Source organism: Cebidichthys violaceus, unplaced genomic scaffold (genome assembly GCF_023349555.1).
Source record: "Cebidichthys violaceus isolate CVI_PGR_0920_01 unplaced genomic scaffold, fCebVio1.0.p SCAF_1, whole genome shotgun sequence".
Classification (NCBI taxonomy): domain Eukaryota; kingdom Metazoa; phylum Chordata; class Actinopteri; order Perciformes; family Stichaeidae; genus Cebidichthys; species Cebidichthys violaceus.
The window spans coordinates 10,975,478-11,001,001 of record NW_027176262.1 but is presented as its reverse complement, the minus strand read 5'-3'; the positions used below and the strand labels follow the sequence as shown (position 1 = coordinate 11,001,001).

The 25,524-nt window shown below is 41.3% G+C and overlaps 1 protein-coding gene across 2 annotated transcripts in view; it reads right to left on the bottom strand.

Annotated features, from left to right (window-relative positions):
- The window catches only part of LOC137872185 (lissencephaly-1 homolog), a 31,178-nt gene extending 6,000 nt beyond the window's left edge, over window positions 1-25,178 (bottom strand). Inside the window, exons 1-6 of one of the 2 annotated variants that reach the window (XM_068710351.1) lie at window positions 25,023-25,178; window positions 18,945-19,255; window positions 8,294-8,378; window positions 5,585-5,659; window positions 4,213-4,419; window positions 324-492 (exon numbers count right to left, since the gene is read on the bottom strand). In XM_068710351.1, the coding sequence (XP_068566452.1) occupies window positions 324-492; window positions 4,213-4,419; window positions 5,585-5,659; window positions 8,294-8,378; window positions 18,945-18,976 (568 nt within the window). In that variant the 5' untranslated portion in view covers window positions 18,977-19,255; window positions 25,023-25,178. Of the gene's footprint in view, window positions 1-323; window positions 493-4,212; window positions 4,420-5,584; window positions 5,660-8,293; window positions 8,379-18,944; window positions 19,256-24,873; window positions 24,894-25,022 lie in introns of those variants that run through there. The other variant, XM_068710353.1, reaches the window with a different exon arrangement.
- Between the last annotated feature and the right edge of the window lie 346 nt (window positions 25,179-25,524).

The following is a 25,524-nucleotide window of genomic DNA, read 5'->3' as shown; positions in this document are numbered from 1 at the left end:
TGTGAAAGTGGGGGTTGTATGCCTACAGAGAAGACTGAAGACCAACGGGGATGTAGATTCTCTAAATGAAAATTAGATAATGTAGGTAGGCTTATTAAAAAACTTAAACCAATTCTTTACAATTTACACATTATGAGAGGAGGTGGATCTTGTAGTAGCATTTTGTCGTGGGGAGTAGACATGACGGCTAAAACTGTCCATTTGTCAGAGCTGGTTGTGTGCTGTGAATTGGAGCAGATTGAGGCTCATCAACAGCATCAAATGTGATAACGAACAGCATCTGCAACACCTGAGCCCCGTGTGCAGTCACAAGCTACATTTACCATGCATGGTCCGGATGCACTCAAAGCCTTGGAAATCCCACAGCTTGATCGTCATGTCTGCAGAGCAGGATGCTAGCAATTTGCCGGTCTGGTCAAAAGAGATGTCCTGCACCGAGTCCGTGTGGCCCTTCAGTGTGCGCTCAAAGTCTCCCGTCTCGTAGTCCCACACCTGAATGAAAGATAACATATTCATACATTAGCTTCATACACGTATGCTGTTCATTTTCACATTGAATCCCTTTCCAAACCCCAGCAAAGACCCCAAATGTCACATCATCTGTGGCCCAGCCGCCCCTCCTTTCTCAGCTGAGCAGCGCAGCAGAACCAGGCTGTCCATGGAAGTCACATTACGATCCTCAAAAACATGATATGCTAATGGTAAAAACGACTGTACTACAATGACAGTCGCCATAATAGCTCATACAGCTCTCAGTTTGCAGACACTACACACATTTCTGTTGCTAATGGAAGGGATGCATGCGCCAAGATGCTGATTAGGGTAACAGGCCTGATAAAAGCAGAGAGACGGTTTATTGTGCCCGGTTTGGCGATGCCAGTTGGAGTTCAAGCAGAATATGGAGCATACAGTAGTGAGCTTCATTTTCTAGCCTGAGAAAGCTGTTAAATTTCAGGATTTCAAGCAGACAGACGGTTTGTCACGGAGGGATAAACCCTCCTTGGTTCCTCTCTTGGGCTGGGGGATTTTGGGCAGACGGTGACAGGGGACCTCCCTCTTCTCCCTCTCCTCCCTCCCCCCAAAAGGAAGCTACAGACAGTGCAGATGGCCACGAGGTACATAGTGCAGAGGGGGGGTTTATCCTGTGGAAGTTCAATGCAGCAATGCAGTCAACGTGTTTGGAGATGCACCAGGCTTACAAACATAAAACAGTGTTTAGCAGCATCTAAAGCACACATAATCCGTTAACTAATTGTAACTCGATGCCGTCTCACCAACAGTTCCCCCTGGCACTCCTCCAGGGCATTATTAAAAGCAGGAAACTTGCCCGACTTCATTGTGATTAATAGTTTACATTCTTTCAGAGAAAATGCCATTCAAAGTACAACAATAACACAGTCTTTCTTTGCATATGCCGTTTATGAAGAAAGCAGTGAGTAAGCTGACACCCGAGCACTTTGCCCTTGTTTAAATTAACCTAGCCTCTAGTTGACATGTCTGACTGAGCACAGCGCTCCGCCCAGGACCTGCTGATTTACACACTGTAAAAAGGTTAGAGCTGAACTCAAGGTAACATCTTGACATGCAAAAACCAGCCACGATAGCAGAGGAGAGAGGACGAGGTACGAGAGGGGGAGGAGGAGGACCAGAGAATGGCAGAACTAAAAAGGAGTGAGGGAATAAGAAAGAAAATAAAGAGTCAAAAGGGAGGCAGGTACGTCTACAGAAAAGAAAATGTGACACCTAACACCCTACACATGAATAAGGGAAAAGACGGGCATTCTTTTTCCTTGTTCCAGATCTCTGACTGCCTCTTGCATCTCAGATTTAATTAGGCGTTAAGAAGTCAGCCTCATCTTTCTATCTCGGTAGATTCATAAGCTACACAAGATGAACCCAGCTGTACAGGTTCCTGGTCTGGACCAGTGACTTCCTGGAGTCTCTGCTGGGTGCCAGCTAACCTTTTCATTAGTGAGCTTCAGACTTCAGAGAGGATGGTGTTTTGTTAGCTTTGGACAGGCTAGCTGTTTCCCTGTTTTCAGTAAAAAAGCCCTTGCTGGCTCCCACTAAATATGCATCGCATGGATAGCAGAGGGATTTTTATGTTTATTCCACAATTTCCAAATACCGATCTAGGACAAAAAACAGGCCAACATGTCAGGACAAAACGGCTGAAATAAAACAAAATGGCAGTTCAGTGTGATCATCAGGCTATAAGCAGCCTCACTGGCATGAGGTGGAATAAAGAGCACAAGGTCTACTCCTCAGTTAAAAATTTAACAGAGCTCTTAAGGAGGAGGAAAGTAGGACACATGGGGGGAGTCGGGCCAGGCCACAGAGAGACGAGGAAGCCAGGAGAGGTGCAAGAAAGCAGGGTTGAATTTTAGATTTGGGCCCAGGCCTGACTTCTCCTGAAGGAGGGATTGCTCTGATGGTGGGGCAGCTGATGCTTTAAGTGGAAGATAAATGAAGCAGGATGCTGGGAGGCGGGTTGCATCTGCAGGGGGGGGTGGAAAAGGAAGAAGATGCCAAAACGGAGAGAGGAATCCCTGCTGTGTGGGTGTAGCTGAGGACATGTACACGTGTCTCTCATTGTGTCATGAATAAAATATACAGAACAAACAGCTCAACAGAGTATTGGCATTGTGCAGTGAGGCAAAGGAGAGCTACTGCAGCAAACATAGACTACGGAGTTTATATATGGAATCTAGGGATACGTAGACGACTTGGAGAAAGAGACACTTGTGTAATCTAGGCGTGTCTAGGAAGAGGAGCTACAGCAAGAGAGGCAACGCTTAAGAGTGAGGCATACTAGATGGAGGCAGGAGAGAAGCATTAAACCAAGAGAGCTAAAAGCAGAGGATGCGTTTGTATTCACCTTGAACTACACCTCATTATTAGTTGGCCAATATTCAAAGACGAACAGAGGTAGCCTCAAAATCAAACAGATAAATCTTAATGACGCCTTTTCGTCTTTCGAAATTATATTCTACATGGATTATTATCTCACAAGCACAAATGCCTTTACTTTATTCATATTTTACCCACATAGAAACGCAGCTGAGCTATCTGCGTGTGTGTAGCTGGAAGGTGTCATGGTTTGTTGAAATAGTTCTTATAGAAAACAATGTGACTCGAGGGTAAGCACAAAAAAGTAATTCTCTCAGCCAATATTATTTTATATTTAAAATATATATGGATATAACATATGGATGTTATGGTTAAAATCAACGATATTCTGTACAACAGCATGTCTTGACTGACTACTGTACATGTTGTACACTAAAACTCAATTTATGTTCCAGTGAAAGTGTCATGTGACAACATGTGGGCTGACAGCTGTGTATTTATAGCTCAGCTGCTACTATAGCAACCTGATATTCAGCACAGCTGAGTGTTTACGTTCCCCGAAAGAAATGGAAGCACATGTTGAATTAATGAAGAACAAAAACTGTTTTACTTTTGGAGAGAGACAAAAAGAAAAGGTTGTTTTATCAGGCAGATGAGGAACTGACATAAATGTATTGAAGTCAGTTTGCCTGCGAACTCTTTTAAGTCTTCTATGTTTCCATCACCACTCAAACCAGTCTACCAGATGTTTCAGAGAGACTAACCATCAACATCCAAGATCTCAGTATGTAGCATTTCAGGGGATCTATTAGCACAAATTCAATATAATATTCATAACTATGTTTTCATTGATGTATAACTCCCTGAAACTAAGAATCTTAAAATGAGCCCTTCATATCTACAGAGGGAGCAGGGAACAAGCCTTTCACGTTTTCATGTTACCTGAAGGCCACCATAGTTCTCCGACACAATAGTAAACCTACAGTAAGCAGTTTCTCGGCTTAGCTGCGAGCCTCCAGCTCAGTGATTGCCATGTTGAGCCTTTGAGAGACAATAGAAATGCTCCCAATCTCCCATATAGTACCTTTAATGTCTGACAACAAATCAGCTGACACCACTTCCATGAATTATAAATTAGCCTGAAGCAAGCGGTTTTGCTGATTTTCCACACCTTCACCCAAACACGATAAACTAATCAGCAAATAACTGATGTGGCTTTACTTTAGAGAACCTGCAGACTCTCAGCAGGATATGGTCTGAAAACCCTTAAAAACAGTTAAAACACCATTTCAAATCATAAAAAATAAAGGAGGTTTTGAAGGAAAGCTCTGCAACAATTCCAGATCATCCGGCAGCACTGACCTTTATTGTTGCATCCTCAGAAGCCGACACCATGACGCTGAAGACCGGGTGGAAGATGACGCGGGTGACTGGACTGCGGTGGCCACTCAGCGCGTACCGTTCTGGTGGGCGTGGGATCCACTCTTTGGGGTCGCGCTTCTGACTCACGGGCCCACCCAGGGTGATCTCCTCCTTCGCTTCGTTCAGTTTGGATTCAAGTTCCATCACCTGTCCAAAACATACAGGTACAGGTTAATGGCATAGAGGCAGAGTTCAGGATATAGAAATATGCATAGTATAGACCAGAGGTAGCCAACACGGTGCCCGCAGGGACCACATGAGTCGCTCGCAAGGCATGTTCTAAAAATAGCACTAGTCACCATGGAGCTCCTTCTAAAAATTGGGGCTCGGCTATAGACAAGACTTTTTACTAGTTTCTTCGTGGAGAAAAATTTACCATTAGAAAAGCTGGTGCCGGTGACAACAGACGGGGCTCCCGCTATGACGGGCCGGCATGCAGGCTTCATTACGCAATGCAACTGTGACCCAGACTTCCCAAAAATGTCTACATTACCATTGCATCATTCACCAGCAGGCACTGTGTGCAAAAGTAATCGGTTTTGATCATGTGATGACTCCAGTCGTGAAGATCATAAATGGTATCCGCTCCAAAGCCAAACCACACAGGATATTCATAACTGATAATTTGTATAAACATGGGACAGAGTTCATGATTTGTTCAAAAGTGGTTAGTACAAACGAGACATGATTTGAAGATATGACAGTTAATGATAATTATTCACTAATAATAGTGATCATTTGTACAAAAATATAATAAGTGTGATTTTGAACCAAATGCTACAAATGTGCTTATTCATACAAACTGTCAAGAAAGATATTTACAAAAATATCAGAGATGTGATATCTCTGACTTTCAAATGTTGAAATAGATTAATAGATAAATGTTGCATGTTTAAATATATCTGTGTTTTCTACCATCATTGTTGTGGAAATCATTGTTAATAATTATTGAGGCATAATTAAAATGTGATCAGACAGTCTCTTATTATTATTATTAAGAGGTGATCTGTGCAACTTTGTTATTCAGGAAGTTTGTATCAAACAAGTAGCCCTTCGTACTACTCAGTACCCTTGAAGTAGCTCTCAGTTTCAAAAAGGTTGGTGACCCCTGGTATATATAATGACACCAGGGAGGGAATACATGAAACAAAAGGTTCTACAGGTGTTGAATGTTTGTTTAAACTAATCATCATATAACAGTAGACTTCCTTTCAGTGCCAACAGTGGATTCAGCAATAATGTCATGAACCATTCACAAGACTTAAATCCCCACAAGCATTCTGGGAGGAGAAAAAAAGAAAACTCTACAAACCTTCTTTTGTAATCTAATGACTGAGGTCCATTTCTTTTCCAAAAGGCCAGCATACTTCTTATCCAATTCTTCATTCTGTGGAGAAAAGAGGAAAAAAAGGATATCAGTTAAACATACGAAGAAAGCTCATCAAAGTCGTGGGCTCAGCGTAATCGGTGAGGCATGTGGGGGGGGGGGGGGGGCTGAGGTCTTTGGTCTATAGTAAGAAAGAACAGTGAATTATTAACACACCCCTCATAAGGCCAACACTCACTGCCAGACACCGCCAACCTACTGTACCACACACACACACACACACACACACACACACACACACACACACACACACACACACACACACACTAATCTCCTGCAGACAAGAAAGGCTCAGGCAGCTTACAGCCACACACCCGGTAGTGGAGGCAGCGGTGGAACTTAAGTTGTGGCCGTCCTGGCAGACAGACGCCTGATTCCACCTGCAGGCTAATGCCACAAGCTGCCCACAAGCTTTTACATAACGGACCGCATGGCACATGGAGGCTGTCTGTACTGCCAAGAAACAAACAATGTGGTGGTATTTCTTTCTCTGGCGCTACATACAAATAAAAAAAATATGGTACTGATTATTTTCTTGATTAATTGACCACCTGATCACCTTTTCGCAGATCCTAAGGTCTTCCATTAACATGCTTTGACCAACCAACCAACCAACCAACCATCAAATATCCAATGATATTTTATTCCAATATATCATTATCATACAAGACATAGAAAAGCAGCAAATATGTAAAGCTGAAACCAGTAATACCAGAAGAAAAGGGAAGCTTTGTTATTCTATACACCCAATACAACAGTTTTGGTGCCACTGTGCGTACAACAACACCTCGAGGCTGTAACTAACCATCAAAGCATCAAAAACCCACATTGACAGGCAGCCACGAGTGCCAGTGAGGGAGAAAATTAGCGTTGCACTCCAATTTCACAGCTAGCTCCTCGAGCCTCGGCTGGAAACAAAAGCAGACCTGGAGGTGTAGAGAGTTGCAGGCACCACTGAGGCTTATCTTTAACACTTTTTAATGACAAGAAGTGATTCCTCAGGCTAACATGAGGTGTATATAAAGACAAAGACATGAACTGAGGCACTGCAGAGAGAGAGAAAACACAGAGGGAGAGCAGGGAACCCAGTTTGGACAAGTCTGCCATCATCTAATCTGCCATCTGCCTGCCTGTTACACCAACACACACAAAGACACACACACGAGGAGTGCCAGACTTCACTCCAGCCTGCCAGTCTGTTGACAATGGATAGTAACCACACATATGTATGTTTATATATGCATGTAAATTCTCTTTTGAGAGGTAAATAAAAACTAAAGCACGACCCTCGTTTATTACTCCTAAAATGAAAACCTTTGAGTGCACATCACCTCATAGCATTAACCTTAAAACTGCTACTCAAGTAGCCACAATGGTTACGGTTAAGAACATTAAGTTTACGCTGAACAATATCCAACCACAGACACAAAAATGCCTCATGTGGCCTCAGGGAAATGGTGTTAAGAATCACTTTAGTTGCTTAGCATGGTGCGTGTTTGTGGCTGAGCGCTAGAACCCAGCAGGGTGTACTGTTCCCTCCGTGCTGTTCATCTATTATTCAGCCTGCTTCCACAGAGAAAATGTCTGGAAGACGAACGAATGAGAAGACACGGGAAAAGCAGGAGGGCGGGGGGAGTCACGTGAACACTGGGGCTCTGCGATAGTTTCTACTTTCATATCGTCCAATCGCGATTCCTCGAGATCACCGATCTGAGGGTCACGGCGTGGCTCAGCTTCTGATGGAGCTTTGAAATAGAACCTTTAATCTTTTAGCAAGCCATAGAGTTAAAAGTTAAATTAATAAACATTAACAGTAAACACCCTAAAAGTCCATGTTGGCACATTAACCATAGTGATTGTTTCAGTTCAAATCCAATGTGCAGGATTCCAAAACAAACAAAGATGGTATGACAGCAATACAATGGTTGCACTGGACAATCATGGGTAGCAAACAAAGAGAAGAGGAACAGGTACAAAATGACAAATGAGAAGACAAACTCAGCCCAGGTCACGGTTTCTAGCAGTGTTTTGTGTTATTCAGACAATTTAAACTCAGCTGCCACTGTATTGGGTCCACCTGAACAATCTTAGTTATAATGTGTAGAGTCAATAATATGTTTATTATTAAGGTTGTAGTTTGAAGGTGGTGTCGTACTGGACGACATTATATTGAAAGGTGTTTATAGTTTTTTTGACTTCTCTATTTACATACATGAGGCATCAGCTCTCAATATAATGCAACGCAGTACAACATGATCTCAATGCTAAAACACAATTTAATTATCACCTATATGACACATAATACACATCATAGGAATAGACTAAATGGCACAACAGTACAGTGTATTTCAAACATATTCAACCCCCAAAATATTCTCATTTCACCAGGGAAAAAAACAAACAGTATATCCCTCTGTTGTAAATGTAATGTGTACAAGTGGATAAAAGCTTTTCTCAAGATGAACCAGCATAGACCCCCTAATCAGACAATAATTGGCTGCAGGTGCTCCCGGTCACACCCGCGAACATGTTGACTAAAATGAGAAATGAAGTGGAAATCAAGGCATATTGTTGGTATAAATTGGTTCTGATTGGCTGTGCGGATGTGTGTGTGTCCACCCATAATCTACTCACATTATCTAACTCCGCCTCCTTCTTGAAAGTGGAATATGCTTCTTCGTATCCATTGGAACGTAGATAATCGGCTATAGCTCGATTTCTGAAACAGACAAAGAGGAACACGTAATTAGTTCTCCTGATTAGCAGACAAGATAGTTGTTACAGTGCCACGAATCATGTAGTTGTATTCAACTATTCAACACTGTAAAACAAAAGACAGAAAATGTGCATGTTCGGGAAACGTGTCAGACAAAAGATGGAAATGTTACAGATCCTGTGTTATCATGCTTCTAACTAAGAATAAAAATGCTTGGTATGCAAGAATGCAGTCTAGAACTACCTATAACAATACACACAGACAGTCTCCTGCGCTCACTCACTCTCACACACCTTCTCAGTCTATTTGACACAAATTGGGAACACATAACACATCTGTCTGGCTTCTATAATGAGCTCTTGTTGCTGTGGGCAAATAATAGGAAGGGATGACTCCCCATGGTGCAGATATGGGGGAATTGAGAGTCAGCGTACATCCCACCATCACCTACATGCACACAGAAATAATCAGGAGAGGCCGGACAACTGAATTGCTTCTGGATATTTTTATTTTTTTACTAGAGTCCTTCTACTTCTCATGCAAAAGTTTGCAGAAAAAACATTCAGAGATGGCACACCTTTCAGAAATCCGGCACAAAGATGGTGGGGATGGTAGCAGAGGTGTGTTTTTATCCAACCATTTTAAATATGTGAAGAGAGATGTCCAGATAGGACGGACAATAGACTAGACAGGCATGGGCAGCCATAAGGCATGCGCGCGCGCACACACACGCACGCACACGCGCGCACACACACACACACACACACACACACACACACACACGGTTTTGTTAGAGGTTCAAGTGAATCGGTCTCAAAAGTTCAGATTTTAATGCTCCATTTCATAAGGTTCTATAAAAGATGCAGAAAAATAAATGATCAATTTCACTTTCTTTCTTATCCAAATTTTCTCAGTTTAAATTGTATTATGAAAATATGTTGGTGTTATAGTATAATTTTACATACTGATCAGGCATTTTACTGCATGTCTGTTATGCCAATGCCTTAATAATACATGTAAGTAGAGCAGCCATATTTGTGTTGTAATCACAATATGGACTTTAGCAATAACACACAAGGAGGGGATGCAATAACCGAATAGACATAACAAAAATAATGTATTGAGAAACCATAATGTTGTGAAACAGAGAGGGTCTTCCAACTCTAGCTGTTCATTTATGTTTACCAGTGTCTCTAAACTATATGCTAACTTGACTAGCATGGTTTAGCTAATGGAATCCTCCAATGATCGAACTCCTCATTAGAACGCTGGTTATTTCTTCAGGGGAGGTTTTGGATTTGTTTTTCTTTTTACTTTAGTTTTCAGTTTTTCTTACATGCCAGACTGGGGCAAAAAAAAAAAAAAAAAAGACTGCAAAATGAGGTAAAGAGCACAAACAAGCCACCAAATTCATGAACGTCTGATAAAAATGCGATTTTACTCTAATATTAATACAATATTTTCTTGATTTCAGCCCTCCTGTGTTCACCTCCACTAATGCCAGGGGAAGCCAGACAAGCTGTCAGGCAGGCAAGGCTTTGAGGTGCCAATATGAACGGGGTGCGGGGGGTACAATCTGTCAGCCGGTGGCCCCTGTGCCCTCTTGGTCAGTGTTAAGCCCTGAAACCCCCGTCGCCCTCTGCCCACCTGACTCCCAGAGACAACAGGAGCAGCCCTCATTACAGCTCAAGGTTAGCAGGAGGTTATCTGCTCCTGTGACAGCCTGCCTGCCTCAAGTCTAGAACACTAGAGGGGGGGGGGGGCTGAGGTGTGCTAGCAGGTCTGAGAAAGTGTATAAGCAGGCAAAGGAAGCTGCAGGTGAGGCACAAAGGCTTTGATGTGGTGTGGGTGTGTCAGCCGTAGACTGTATAAGAAGAGGACGTTACTGCCGTAACGTTGACTTCACCCATTGGTTTTGGGACTGCCGATTTGAAACCTTGAGGTTGGTATTGTAGCTGTCACCATCTTGTTTTTGTTTTTTTGCAAAAAGAGAGGGTGGAGCCAAGTACATCCGAGACACGTTTAAGCAACCAAAATGCAACAAACTTTCATGAACTGGAAACACAGTGAACAGGTTTAAGATGTAAGATGAGAACACTCCCAGACTAGACAACGCTGGGGCAGCGACCTGTCAATCACAAGGTAGCCCCGCCCTAAAGCACACCCTGCTTTAGTCTATTTTACTCTAAATGGGACCTTAATTACTCTATTATAATCACCGTATTGAAGACGAAACCAGCGACTGACCAAAAACTCATGATTGCAATGTATACTGAGGTAATAAAACAAGTCAGAGTTTAATTTTCTCATAGACTTCTATACAATCAGACTTGTTTTTGCAACCAGAGGAGTCGCCCCCCTGCTGGCCATGTGAAAGAATGCAAGTTAAAGGCACTGACCCCGAGTGCTTCCAACAAACCCAACAATAAGATGTCACACCAGCCATTTACAGTTCAATTCAGAGGATGTGGTATTCAGAAGACAACCTAGATGTACCAAACTCTGACCTGACACTACTAAAAAGATTTAAATGATGTAAAAGCTTTCAAGGGCTCTACATAAGTCAATTCCTTCTATGCAGGGATATCATCCTTTGCAGGTATTTGATGAGTTACTGTACATGTAGCACTATGGAGGATACAAGCAAAGTGGTAGATATTCTACCCTAGTCTCCTTTCAGTCTTGTAAAACTATAAGAAACAAGTTGCCCCACAGAGGTCAGAAAGTAAGTTGCATGGTGTTGTATGCAAAACACATGGTAGAGGGCGAGTAGGTAATCATATTCAAAATATTTAAAGAGTGTTTTCATGGTGCAAGAACAACACACTATACAATTTGCACAAAACAGCACAACCACACAGCAAAGCAAGAGAACACAATGGGGGACAAAAATCATGCAGTTTTCAATATATCCACTCCCCAAAGACTGAGAATAAAACATGGGGACATATCTATATATAAATATGTGTATTAATGTCCACAGAATGGAGAGAAAAGGGCTGGTTTCCATGGTTACTAGCCACAGCTAGATGACATGATGAAGAGACAGTGAAGAGGAGGCCAGCACATGGACAGAGAGGACACACAGAAGAGGGGGAAAGAACAATAGAAAAGCCTGAAACGCCCACATTGTCGCTGTAAACTTGTTCTATTTCAATAAGATCAAAGGGCTGAAAACAATACTCATTCACTAACTAACTGTCCAAAAACCTACAACAGCAATGTCCTAATAATGAGAGTCTCCCATGGATTAGATCAAGAGCTGCTCTCTCATGTACTGTAAACCCTTAATGCAGTGAGAGGGAAGCAGTCTGTGACACAGAGAGACGAGGGTGAGATGGGAAGAGATGACCTCATCCTTCTGAACAGAGGTGAGTCAACCACCCAGCATGTCTGCCAGTGACATCACTTCCTCCCAATACATGCTCATTGATCAACATTTACCAACAGAGCCTCCACACTTTTCTTCAATTCACTACAGTCTGTGTAAAGTGTGTGAGCAGTTTAAGAAACTGAACCATTTCCCCGTTAAGCTGTTTTAAAGTGTACCGCATAATATACACACAGAGCATCTCAATTAGTTCAGAACAGATTATAAGATGTACCTGGTGGTGGCTGGTCATTGGATTAACATTAACCCATGTTTGTGCTGTTTAGTATGACCAACAGCACAGCTGAGCGATACCAGAAGAGACCTCACTGTCTGAAAGCACCTTAACACTTCACAAGCACCACATGAGGGCTACCACTAACAATTAATTCCAATGTATAAGTCTCTTTTTTTTTATAAGTCAATTGTCTCAAATGTTCATTAGAAGTTAACAAGATCAACAACAATGTCTTACGCTATAGCGGAATTGTCTTTGTGTGAATCTCATAAACTTAAATGACCGATAACTACTGATTCTATAGAGCATGGACATAAGTCACCCAACAAAGACACTACGAGTCCTCTCTTGACAAAGCACCACTTATGATACGTTTAATTACAGACACAGTGAGCTACCCACCCACTCTGCCTAAATGTTAAAGAAACAACCCTCCACATGAGCATACAGCTCTCTCATCAGCTACATACTCTAAATGCTCTAATAAATCTTACACAAAAGGAGATTTTGCTTGCCTGGTTCAGGCCATTGCCCTGTTCCATATATCTGTCTATGAGGCCCGAGTATTTCTAGACCAGACCACGTTGGACCTGTTCAATCTTTCAAAACTGCTGATAAATGTTTAATAGGAGGAAGTTCAAGTCTACTCCCTGAAAGGTCCCTCTGCACATATACAAGTCACCGTCCTATGGATTTTTTTTCACGGGCATATATCAAACCTCACAGTTTGTTCCCCATGAGCCCATTGCCCACACCCTTAGGCATGCACTGTTTGAAACTGTACCACCATGTGAGGAGGTGATGATGATGATCATAAAGCTTACAAAAGGTTGTGCCAGTGGTTGTTCTTCAGGATGATTGCCCCTGTGCAAACAGCAGGAAATGACAGACCAGTAGTACTACTGTTTTATTCAAGCAGCAAGTTCACAGGTAATGTGATAATTAAACAACTTATTTCACATTTCTTTTAGTAAAGGACTTTGTTTCAGGACTAAAACTGAGCTAGTTCTACAAAATGTGCGGCTTTATGCAGATGTTTTCCCAATTTTTGTCATGTTAGGTACATGAGTGCACAGACGCAACACACCCATGTGATTCCTTCAGTTCTCCTCTTCAATAATAACTTTATTTGTATAGCACTTTTAAAAACTGAATTTACAACGTGCTTTGACAGACAAAGCAGCAAAAGGAAGGCACTAAAACGGAAAACTCAACAGTTAGGCATTGAGTTGGTTCATAAAGGGTTAACATTTCTTTCTCACTTTCAATGGGATTGATAGGGTTTAAGGGACTAAATAACATGATTTCCGATTTTGAGTTATTGAGTTGAAGAAAATGTGCCATCCAACAGTTGATGTCACTAAGACAGTCTTTCAACACCTGAAGAATCTGGGAATCTTTTGTAGAACTGGTATGAACAGCTCTATTTACTGAAGGCATGTATTTGTTTAGAGTTGATGGGAAGTCTCTAACAAGTAAGATGAACATTTTGTCAAGCTTGACAACTGAAAGGACCACAAGATGTCAGTGCTACTACTCAAACAAACAAAAAAGACCCAATAAATTTGCAAAGTTACAGTATGACAAACACCAGGTACCAACATCAGGTGCATCCAGCATCATCTCACATGTCCAAGACGGTCATGTGACATCATTGGTAAACAAACTCTAATCTATTTTTTAAAGAAGATAAACCACTACTTCTGCTAAAAGCTTTGATGTGCAAAAGTAATAAGAGACATATTTAGCAAAGCAGGCGGTGTAGAGCTAAAAAAGTTACGCTTATTCCTCCGTCTTAACAGCCGAGTACTGAACAGCTGATCGAAGCATTCCACAAAAATCATATGACAGGATTGCATAATTGCCCAGTTACTGTTGGATCTCCATGAAAACGGCAACCAATGTATTTCTCTTGCTTGACTGATGAGGTGGAGCACCAAGCGTTGGTGACTGAGGCATGAAGCATGTCTCCTCAAGGTAATCACCACCTACACTAACCAGGCAATGAATCAAACATGACATTAAGATATAATTCTGCTCTTTACTTGGTTCCCAAGTTTCAAATCATCTCAAAGCTTCTTAAAAAGGGCGATTATCACAATGCTGTTCATTTCAATGTGAAACGGGAAAGAAAGCGGTCTTTTTCCATATAGGTTAGGAGATGTGAGGATCAACCCTTAAGCCAGAAGAAGACTTCAAAGTGGAAAGTCTCTTTCACTCTAAAGAAGAGTAAAGTCTTGTTAATGACTATCGAGTTAACACAACAGACTATTCGTCACTATGGTGTGTGTGTGTGTGTGTGTGTGTGTGTGTGTGTGTGTGTGTGTGTGTGTGTGTGTGTGTGTGTTCTACACATCAAAATACACCAAGAAATCACATAATTTCTATCATGGGTGTAACATGCACACATTTTCTGTCACATGGTGCTGACGGGGCTTTGTTGGCCGAACTAAAGCCAAAGCTTTGACGAGTTAAGTGTACTTTCTTAAATCCCATGACGGTGTGTGTACTTCAAGCTCGGATAAATAAAGGATAACAAGAATAGGCAGAGCAAACAGAGACACCAGGCTTCCCATCACACATGTAGAAAGGTTAATAATTAACATATCAATTGAGGAAGGAATCCTTTTTACTAAGCAACAAATGTCTGGGTGCAATCCACATAAGGAGGCACCTCTCATACTCAAATACCAAAGTACTACTACAGATATATATATGACAACTATTTCAAATACTGCGTCTCTGAACCCAACAAGGGAATATTCACAAAGTGCAATTAATGAAACACGGTATAAGCTTTGGCCTTTTATCTACAAATCTGGTGACTGATGAAAAAAAGACATGGCAATCACCTGAACGTAACAGACATCAAGCACGTGCGTCTTGTTTACGTTCTACACTAGACTAAATACTAGCGGCGTTTTGGTGAGGACGGCTGAGCTTGAGCAGCTGAATATGGATACAATCCGACCGGCACCCCAAGCCTAAAAAACAACTTTGCTTCTTTCTCCGCCCAACTCAGAAGCAAATCCTGAGGTAGACTTTTTTTGCCAAGGATTTCCGGCCCTACTCGGTCATTGAGAATCAGAGCTTTGATGCTATGTTGTAGTTTTACCACGTGTTCCAGAAAGCTTTATTTTTGTATAAGAGCTGAATGCTCATTGCCTACAACAAGGGGATTTGTTAGAAGAGAAGGGTCTATTATTTATTTGTGAATAACGGCAGCTTGATATGTCACACGAGTCAGAACATGCTGAATTCTGTGTTTTTACTACAAGGATGCTGCTACAGGCCAAATATTATTTATTTTCTTGTTGGTTTGCAGTGTTTGGAAATGTAACCAGTTGACACATCTCTTCTATTTATTACTAATATTTAATAAATAAAAGATAATGCAAGTAAATTTATTTGTTTTTTTAATTATGAATCATTAGAAATATGCAGCGTTTTAAAAAGAGCAGATAGCTACAGTGAGAAAAAAAAAATTAGCAAAACATTTGGATGCATCAAGAAGAATCGATGATAGTTTTATAATCTAATCGTGAGGTGCCTAGAGATTCCCACCTCTAGAATATATGCAATGTAAATATTGTGGAGCTCTAAATATCAGTGAATAAAACAGCTTTGCCAGTATAAACTATATAAACAGTTTAAAGCTTTGACTGTGCTGTACTACACTACAGTCTTTCATGGTTTCACCACATTCACAGCAAGAGGATAATGGAAAAGAATAAATAAAAAATAAATCACATGAACCATTTTGTAGCCCAAGACATGGAGAGGGCTGAGGGGAGTTTCTTTGTTAAGCAAAGAGAGCGTTGAAAGGCAAAGACCCATCTGCACATTGGTGCCTCCAGGTCCTTCAGAGGAGCAGATAGTTTGTGTTCTGATTCTATTTTTATTCCACGCCAGCAGGGACGAGTCTCCTGACCCTGGTAAGAAACACAAATGTGCTTTTCATTGGCTATGTTCATAAAAATAGAGTTGCTGTGAGGATGCTACGCAATCACAGCATCTGACTGCAGTGCTGACAAAACAGCACACATCTAGGGAACAAATATTATTTATCTTTTTAGAATGTTGTTCCCCACCGCTAATATAACTGTTGTGCTGTCGTTTGGTCAATGTCAAAGAGCAGGTCAATGTCAGAAGACAAAAACAAGGATAAACTGCCTTCTGTTCTTTGATTTCACCTAAAAAAAATTATCCAATGCCAAAAACATTTGTTCTGAAGGCACACATAGGCTAACCCACACCGCTACGCTTACGCCTAGCGTCGACACTACTCTGGCGTTTTAGAACCCCTAAAAAGAAAACAATCAATCCCGTTTTTAACTGACGAAGGTTCAGTTACATTATGATGCGTTCAGGTTCTGTTCAGTGAAAATGAGTATTGGTAAATAACGTTATCATGATGTGTTCACATGTAATCTCGTAAAATGTAGTTTTTGTGAAAAACAAATAAATCCAGTTGTATGAAGGAGATATATTTACAGCAATATAAAATAGATATTAGAGATGAATCATGACTCGTTTACACTACCTCCTAAAAATACAATCTCTTATTTCCTTATCATTTGAATTGTATACTATAAGTGAAGTAAAAGGATAACATTTAAAATGTTTGATGGTTTACAGACTTCAGTGTTGTTAAAATGATTTTTGGGATGGTTATAAAAACATGTTTGTCTGGAGCCTTGTAGACCAGCTGCTATAATCAAACAACAATAGGGATCATCAATGATCGCAATTAGTATCAGTGGGATCAGGGATCTCTAAAAGTTTTATTTGCTCCCTTTTCCTCTTTTGTGTTGATCCAATCCGTGACTCTGATCCGCGATCGGATCCGAACTGTCAGTTTTATGATCCGTTACACCACTACATGTTAGTCACGCTACTATCAAGTGATCCAACATCAGCCTCGACTACCATTGGTTAATTTAAACATGACAAACGAAGAACAAGCGTTGCTGACCTTGCTGCCTATGCCAACAGCTATTGTGCTGATAAATTCTGCATTTTATTATAGTACTACTGCCTACAAAAGGCAAGTTATTATTTCAGCGCTTTGCAACCATTTCAGTGCACAGCATGACAAGTGCATGTAAAAGCTCATGTGAAATGCATTTCCACGCCTGGTAATATGGGCAAAGATCATTTCTCAAACTGTGCTACAGCGCTGGTCTGGAGGGAGATCGCCTGAATGCAATGGGAACAAAATCGGTTTCTTTGCTACCTGATGTTAAAAAGAGTTGTGAAAAAGAAAAGGAGAGGGCCCAATGAAACATTTAGCGTGAATAGCAGACAGTGCACCGGTCACTGTTCCGATTACCCCCTCTGCTGTATCGCACGATTCAAAAATGGGCCGCTGGGTTTTCAAGCTGGCTTCCCCTAAATGAGGCTGCCATTTAGGAAATAAGATCTTAGGGGCACTTTAGAGCCGACAAACTCAATGAGCACCAACCGAGCCAAGCGACATCTCCAACGGGAAGAATGCAGCAGATGCTTGAATGTGACTCAAGTGGTGTGATGGTCCCACACTCGTTTCCTGTAAGCTATATGGGGGCCAGAGACTTGTGCGACAGAGGAGAAAAGAGGGGTAATGGAGTCCCTGGCAGCTTCCTCTGAATAGCAAATAGCATGAAAGATTAGCATTCCAATAGCTCTCGCCATACCAACAGACCCCTCCTACAGCGCTAATCTAAAAACACAGAAACATAGTGAGGAATGTTAAGAACCATGTCATGTGAATCTCATTCAAAAATAAAACAGCATTTGTTTCTCTGTTTAAGTTAGACGCAAAGATATCCTTTTTAAAATATGCTGTTTTAACAAACCTCTTCAGTGGAAGGTTTTCTTAAGGACTAAAGCTCAACGAGATCATATCATCTCCTTCTCATGACCGTGTATCCCACAATGAGTTACCTTAACTTTTTATCCCCCGCCTCAGGGGTTAATTACAAAGCCTGCAGACTCAGCAGAGCCATATTACAAGTCCCTCATTATCACAGTCTCTCTCACTCTGCACCACACAGCCCATGTGCAGATAGCTCTTTGTCTGTATGCCACTTCAGTGCCTATGCCAGACAATTTTTAGGAAGAGCAGTGATTTTTGAGCTATCTTCCTCATGTGGTTTTCCTGTGAAATCACTCTGAGCAGTGAACACAGTGAAAGTGCATGAAGCTTGGTACAACACATTTTTTCCCCTATGTATATTTTAGGGCAAAAAAGCAGCACTAAGCTTAACCTAAAGGTCACTTGTGAAAACTTAACATGTTCAGCAGAAGGTAGTGTAGGTGGAGGATCAATACATTTATGCTGCAAGATCTCAGGAACCTTAAACCAGTCATTGATTCTTCTTGAGGAGTACCAAGAAGAAAAAAATAACAAAAATGTCCCTATCTAAACTGATTATGGTAATCAATACACATATGCTTGGAAGCAATGAAAATCACAATTAAAACAGGAATTTTAGGTATACAAAAATAGCAATAGGAACCGGCCTGCATTAAATCGTTCATTGAACTCTTTCTTGCAAGAATAATAAAAGGAGATCTAATGTTTCAAACGTGTTGAGGTGCCATTCCCATTCAGATAAAGCATGGCTATAACAGAACATTTTATTTTTGGGGTGCTCTGGTAATCTCACACTTTAGGGTGCCAATCACAACCTGCAATAAACCCAGTTCATGTCTGGCAGGTTTTGTGCTTCCCTTCTATGAAAAACACCTTCAAAGCACCTAACATTGTTCATTCCTTCAAAGTTGGCACAGTAACATCAGAAGAATGTGGTTGTACTGGACAGCTGTGAAAGTGAATCTAGTATGAAGGGGAAATTAAACACGTCTTATCACATGATGCAACACATACACAACATTGTAACCGCAATGGATTAATCCATACAGTCCATATATTTTGAATCCGACATCTTCATAACTGCAAGGTGTGTTGGCGACTTACAGTTCATCTCGTTGCCGTTGTGACAGCACCATGTTGACGAGGCAGTGTGGGCGGGGCTTAGGAAGGATCGGTTGGTAGAAGGTAAATCTAGTGCAGCTGCTGCGCTCTCCTCAAGTCAGGAGATGAGCTGTGCTGTGCTGGTCCAAGCAACACGGTCGAGGATGAGTTGCGTACTCCAATGGCAGGCAGTTGGTTTTGTCCAGACAACGATTGAGAGAAGGGGAATGCAGGAATCTGCCCCCCCCAACTGGCTGACTCCAGGGACCAGAGAAGAGCCTGCAGACCAGTCAGCAGCCAAGTCTACACTGCATCTGGAGAGGAGAGAGAGGGGAAAGTCAGCATTAGGTATGCATGACAGATAACATGAAGAGTGGGTGGAGATGACAATGTTTATAGGCCAGAGGAGTACTGCAATGTCTGCACCAAAAACACTGAAGAATCTGTCAACAATGGAAAAAATAATAATAAGGGAAGCACAAAACATGTACGCTGTTATTTATAACCAGAAAGACAATGCAACTCCCAAAACAAAGCCCATCTATGAAACATTTCATAAAAAACACTCCACTCCTATCTACCTTCATGATCTGTCTGTCATGTCACCAGTCTGGTCTTAGAGCTCTTGCAGCACATTCTTGTCTCAGTGATAAACACAAGAGCTGACCCACATTCCCTGAGCAACGTACTTCTACTCCCAGGTTGCCAACGGAAAAGAAAAACAGGACACAGCCGAGCAGGCTCGAGTAACGGCTGTGCTCGTCAAATGGCCTGATTAGGTGAATGTTGTGATAACTTTTATGGGGAGAAATTTCACACGTCAGCTTGCTGTTAAATCAGCTGTTCATGGTGCCGCAAAGCTTTAGCCCACATTTCTATGCAGCCAACATTAATATGAAGATGTCCTTTTTTTTCTCTCCACTGCATCGTGGTCTTGCAAAGCACTTTACCAAAGCAGGTACCCACTAGAATATTAACTGTGAGCAACAATAAGCCTCTTAGTCTACTGGGACCAGTCTGACTAAATCTCTGCCAAACCAGTAAACAAAAAGGTACAAACAAAGCCAATTCACCTCCTTCTAGAGACCTGCAACAAACTGACAAAACTACATCCAGGCACAGAGAGCCAGACACATGTACAGGAGACAATGTGTGTTAGGAGTGAGATTTGCTGCATGCGAATGAAACATTGATGCGTCTGGAGTAAGCATGAGGATTGGAAACACCCCAGGAAGCTGCAATTCAGAAAAATTCACACATTTTTAATTTCAGCTGATGATGCAAGAGTGACATTACCACAAGAGAAAATACCTCCTTTTCACTCCTGCTTTTGTTTGCCGATAAGTACCACAGCAGCTTTGGGTTTTGCATATTCAAAACACGATGCCTGCTGATCAACCAAGTCTAATCAGATGAATTTATAAGAAACCTAACAATTAACCTATGGACCCTGAAGTCACCACACCACACAGGTGACAGTCAGAGTTAAGCAGATGTTTGGACTGCTATGTGTGGATTATGGCGTGGAGGAGGTTTTTTGGGCTGTTGCTGTTTACTTTACCATACTTCAGGGTTACAGAAGTACAACACAATTAGGTCGACGGCACTGAAGCTAAAACTGACTTTTTAAAACTCCCTAAACAAAACATCCATTAATAGGCAGCATGCCTTTGCCTTCAACATCAACCTGTAAAACTGCTGCACTGTGTGAAATGAGGTCATCTACTATATATATATATATATATATATCTCAAATATCTATATCTATATATTTGATACTTCCCTCTGTGCTGCTGGCAGCCGTCATCGCTGTGAGCATCCATTACTGTGTTAGACTCCCCTCTCTGCAAATCTCATTTGTGGCTTCAGTATTGAGCAAAATGTTTACACAATCACATAATCAGGCTAATTGGTTCAGCACAAAATGTGGTTGTGTCTCGTTGGAATGGGCTACAGCCGTGGTGCATCTATAAATGTGCCCACTGACGGTTAATAATGGTGATGCGTCTTCCTCCCATTGATTCTTGTGTCTTTGTGTAGGGGCAGGAACTGTACAATAAAGGGCCCCTTACTCTCTAATGGTGCTGACTGCTTTGAGAGATTTTGTTTAATTTCCTGTTGAGTCCTAACAGCTTATCTGTTGTTAAAATGCCATTTTAATGAATAATGGAAAACACCCCCAGTCTGTCAGTTTAAGAATGCAATAACCAAGCGGCAGGTCAAACTGTAATGAACCACACCCACTGCATCACTGTCTACGCACAGTCGGTTCTATGTTCAAGCACATGAATTGGACTTACATTTCTAAAAAATGTGGACCACCAAACATACGATTTCATTCAAAACCTTCAAATCAAACCAAGGAAAACCATGTTGGAATACATCAGAGTAATGTGTCAGCATATTTTTTCCAAAAGAGGATGCTACAGAAAAGCTGTTAACTACTAAACCAGTTTGAGACAAAAAATAAAAAAAATAAAAACCTCAATGTACAGTTAATGTACATGCAACAATGCTGAAGTTGAACACAGTCATCTGGTCAAACTGTTACATAGTCAGCAGTACAATATTACAGTGTTGCATCATTTCACCTACCAAGTATGACAGACAAGGTAAGTGTACAATGTTTTGATAATCAACACTTCCATGTCTGAACAAAGGAACACGCCCCTGAGGAATGTAGAGCACAGTTTTCTGCTGATGTCAGTGTCACTGTCAAAGCATCTCAAACAGCTGGAATCTGGACTGCCTTCATTTTCTGTCAATGACTTCACCCTTCATATCACCTGTGTCCCGGGAATGTTACCATATCACCTTTCAACCTCTACCCAACGGGACTGAAAGGCTGAACATTCTGTTAATCATTGCCAGTTTCTGTGAATGGTTGTTCTTGGTAAAAGTACTCAGACACAAATTATCCAAAGAGCTTTATCACTAACCGAGTGAACATCTGGCTCAGCTTTCAATCTGCAGCCGTTGCAACCCACATGGTGCCTGTGTCAGTTATGTGGGTTGGTAACAATCAGCTAGCCTTACCAAACTATACAGCTAGCGTCAGTTGTGTTACCTGATGTGAGAGGCCTGATTGCTAGATCAGAATCCCCACATTCACACACAAGAGGGATAAGAGGAACAGCTTAGAGGAACAACAAATCAATCTCATACTAGAGCCAACTGGCATACACAACTAGGAACAACCCAATAAAGACCAGTTAGCCTCCGTCATTCATATGTTTGAGTCAACCGTACAGTACAAGCAAAGTTCCATTTGGCAGCCATAAGATGCTTGTTCAAGTTCTCCAGGATATTAACTTCATGCCAAGACGTTGCAGGTTTAAATTATTACAGCTCTAAATTTAGACTGGAGGTGTGTGCTGAGCCAAATTGGCAAGTATGAAGCATGTTCACATCAAACCTTTCAACTCTCAAGGCTACTTTGCCAACCACTATAACTGGTTGCTAAAAATATATTCAACAGCAACTAGATGTTGACAGTCGTGTCAGTTTCATGCCAACATTGTCAGACGTTTCTTCACAATCCAAGTGGTCAATTGTAGATTGACAGGCAGTTGCGGCTGGAAACAGGTCAGTAATTGCCAACCTGTCTTTGATAGGTCAACCTCTGTGCAACTGTCAGCTCATGGAATGAGGGTCATGAATCTATCTGCCCTTCAGCCCGCCACAATCACAAGATAAACTGACTCTCAAACTCATTGTTGACACAATATGAAGAGGAGACCCCCTCTGCAAAACTGTACATCTGCTCCTCTCAGACAATTCTTACTACCGACACAGACTACCCCAACGACTTTTATAAGAGACAATCTACACAATCTGTGGCTGTCCTTTGTTTTACTCTTCAGTTGTTGAGCTGGCAACAAGTTGCAGCAGAGCAGCTCTTGCAATGGCCGAAGCTTCTAGAAAAAGAGCTGCTGTTCTCATATTAGCTCATGTTTCCAAATAGTCAAACGAAGAAAAGGGTCTAGCGGCTCAAGTCCATTACAATTACCGTGCACTGTAGTTTGAACTTTGAGCCATTTCAACAGCTTAATTAATTAATTACGGTTAATCTGTAAATCTGTCTTTTCTGACAAGTGAAATATTATTCATTTAATTATATTTTCTACTCATATTGTATCACATTTTCATTTATAAAAGACACAAGATATCAGGGTTAAATACAGGCGTATTAGGTTGACAACATTGAAACAAAAGCGGAAACTATCCTAAACTGAAAGGAAACCAAAAGTCACTCCATTTCACTCACAACAGGTGGCAAAATATTCCTCAGTGATTTTAAGAATAAAGCCTGCATCAGTGTAATCCAGTAAAATCAACTTAAATACTAATTTGTTTAAAGGATAGTTGTATGTAATGTTAGCATACTCACATATTATTGTTAGGTTCACCAAAAAAACAGCTGTTAAGATAATAGGTAACAATAAATAACTACAAAATGAAGTCAGGGATCACATTCATCTTTAAAATGGGTGCATTTGATTCAGTTCAAAAACATTCATAGATTAAAAATACAGATGCTCTAACCTGAGAGGTAAACAGACAGTGTATTTAAGAAGCTAAACACTGTTTTCAAGAATGGGGAAAAAAAATCATCAATAATCCATAATTCCAGGTAATCGGCTGCAACACAGTCCATTCAGGCGTGACTGGGAAAAAATAAACCAGGCAACGATTCTTACTTAAACCAATGTTTTACATCCGATATCACGACAAGGTTGTCCAAAATTTCGAGGAGGATTTGCTTGTCGGATTCAGTGTACAACCGTGTGAGTCACCGCTGCGATGATTTGCATTCATCCCAGTGTGAGCACTCGGTCCAACAAACCCTGTCCCGATCACTCAACTATACAGCCACACAACGCGTGAGAAAACGTGCAAACAAGGCAGACACTTGAGTGCTGGGTAGATGCAATACATACAAACTCATCGCCTGAGATGTGCTCCACCCAGATTTTCTAACACGGTGCCAAGAAACCGCATGAAGCAGACTAAATCGCAGAGCTGATGGGAGCTTCAGCTGAGCATACCACCAGCACCACCAGTAGAATCCACCAGTATGACAGCAGAGTACACTCGGTAGCATGTCACGTTACAAAATCTGCAGTAACGCTGTCTGATGTTCAATTACAATGTTGTTGTTTTTTAATATCAACAATTATACATCAAATATCACTTCACGCCCTCGCCAAATGCTAACATTGGGCACAGCAGTGACGTGAAGCTACAACAACAAAATATCCACACGGTGATATAATTTAAAACTGTAAATTAGTCTAGTAGTACAGTTAGACAATAGAGCTATCTGTCAGCAGTGACGTCGTGTGGTCATGTTGTTGGTTGTCGATGTTTTAAACTAGGCTAATTAATGATTATTACTAACTTGGCATGGAAGCCAGATGCAGCTGTAATTTACGACATGTTTCCTCACTGTGGTCACTTACGGTAGCTTAACGTTAACTATGCCCTGTTATCGTTAGCTACAGTTAACGATAACATAGTTAACGTTAACTAATGTTATCGTTAAGTAATGTTAGCTAAAGTTAACGTTAACTATGCCCTGTTGTCGTCAGCTAATGTTAGCTAAAGTTAACGTTAACTATATTATCGTCAGCTAATGTTAGCTAAAGTTAACGTTAACTGTTATCGTTAGCTAGTGTTAGCTAAAGTTGACGTTAACTATGTTATTCTTAGCTAATGTTAGCTAAAGTTAACGTTAGCCGAGTTAGCCTCCCGACGATGCAGTCACAAAGTTAGCTCGTACATTCACTCTAACGGACACTAACGAGCACGTACTATGCCTTAAATTTCAATTAGCTACATTTAACGTATACAGTCGCTGACCATGACCGACTTGAATGACAAGAGTGCACAACATTGCTTATCTGAACACAAGGATGAACTGACAAGGTACCTGCTACTCCAGTCCAAGCGGCCTATCCGCCATTTTGAGACATAAAAAGGAGGTGCACACATTACAGCCACATCGTCATTTTCTCCACCTAAAAGCCGGATTCCTTCGAGCCCTGACCAGCTTCGCAATTGAAAACCATTTGAACTCACCCTATTGTTTCTGCCCGTGAATATCCTCAGCCGTCTTTAACGGTAACACGACCCGACAGGGCGTGAAATCTCCGCTCCAGAATAAGATCTTGTGATGTGGAGGTAAACTGTGCCCGTCTTGTCTCTCCGCTTGTTTTTTCGTTGGCTGCTGCATTCGCCTTCAGCACGAGAGCGCGCATGAAGCTCGCGTTCACAGTCTGGCGGGAGCGCGCACGCCCTTGATAGCAGAAGAAAATCCCTTTGGTTGCTTTATACGTTTCTTGACTTGTAACTCTTACACAACTTCTCGGCATCCGAACATGTAGAATAGCAGAAATGTATTTATATACGAATAATTGAAGCGTTGTATGAGTCATTAAGATACTTGCTTTTATTAAATCTAATATACATGCACTATGTTGAATGTAACTAGGAATAGTACTGTACTGTACTTTTCAGGTATTTGTATTTTATAGTACTTGCTACTTCCACGCCACTACATAACATAAGAAATATTGCACTT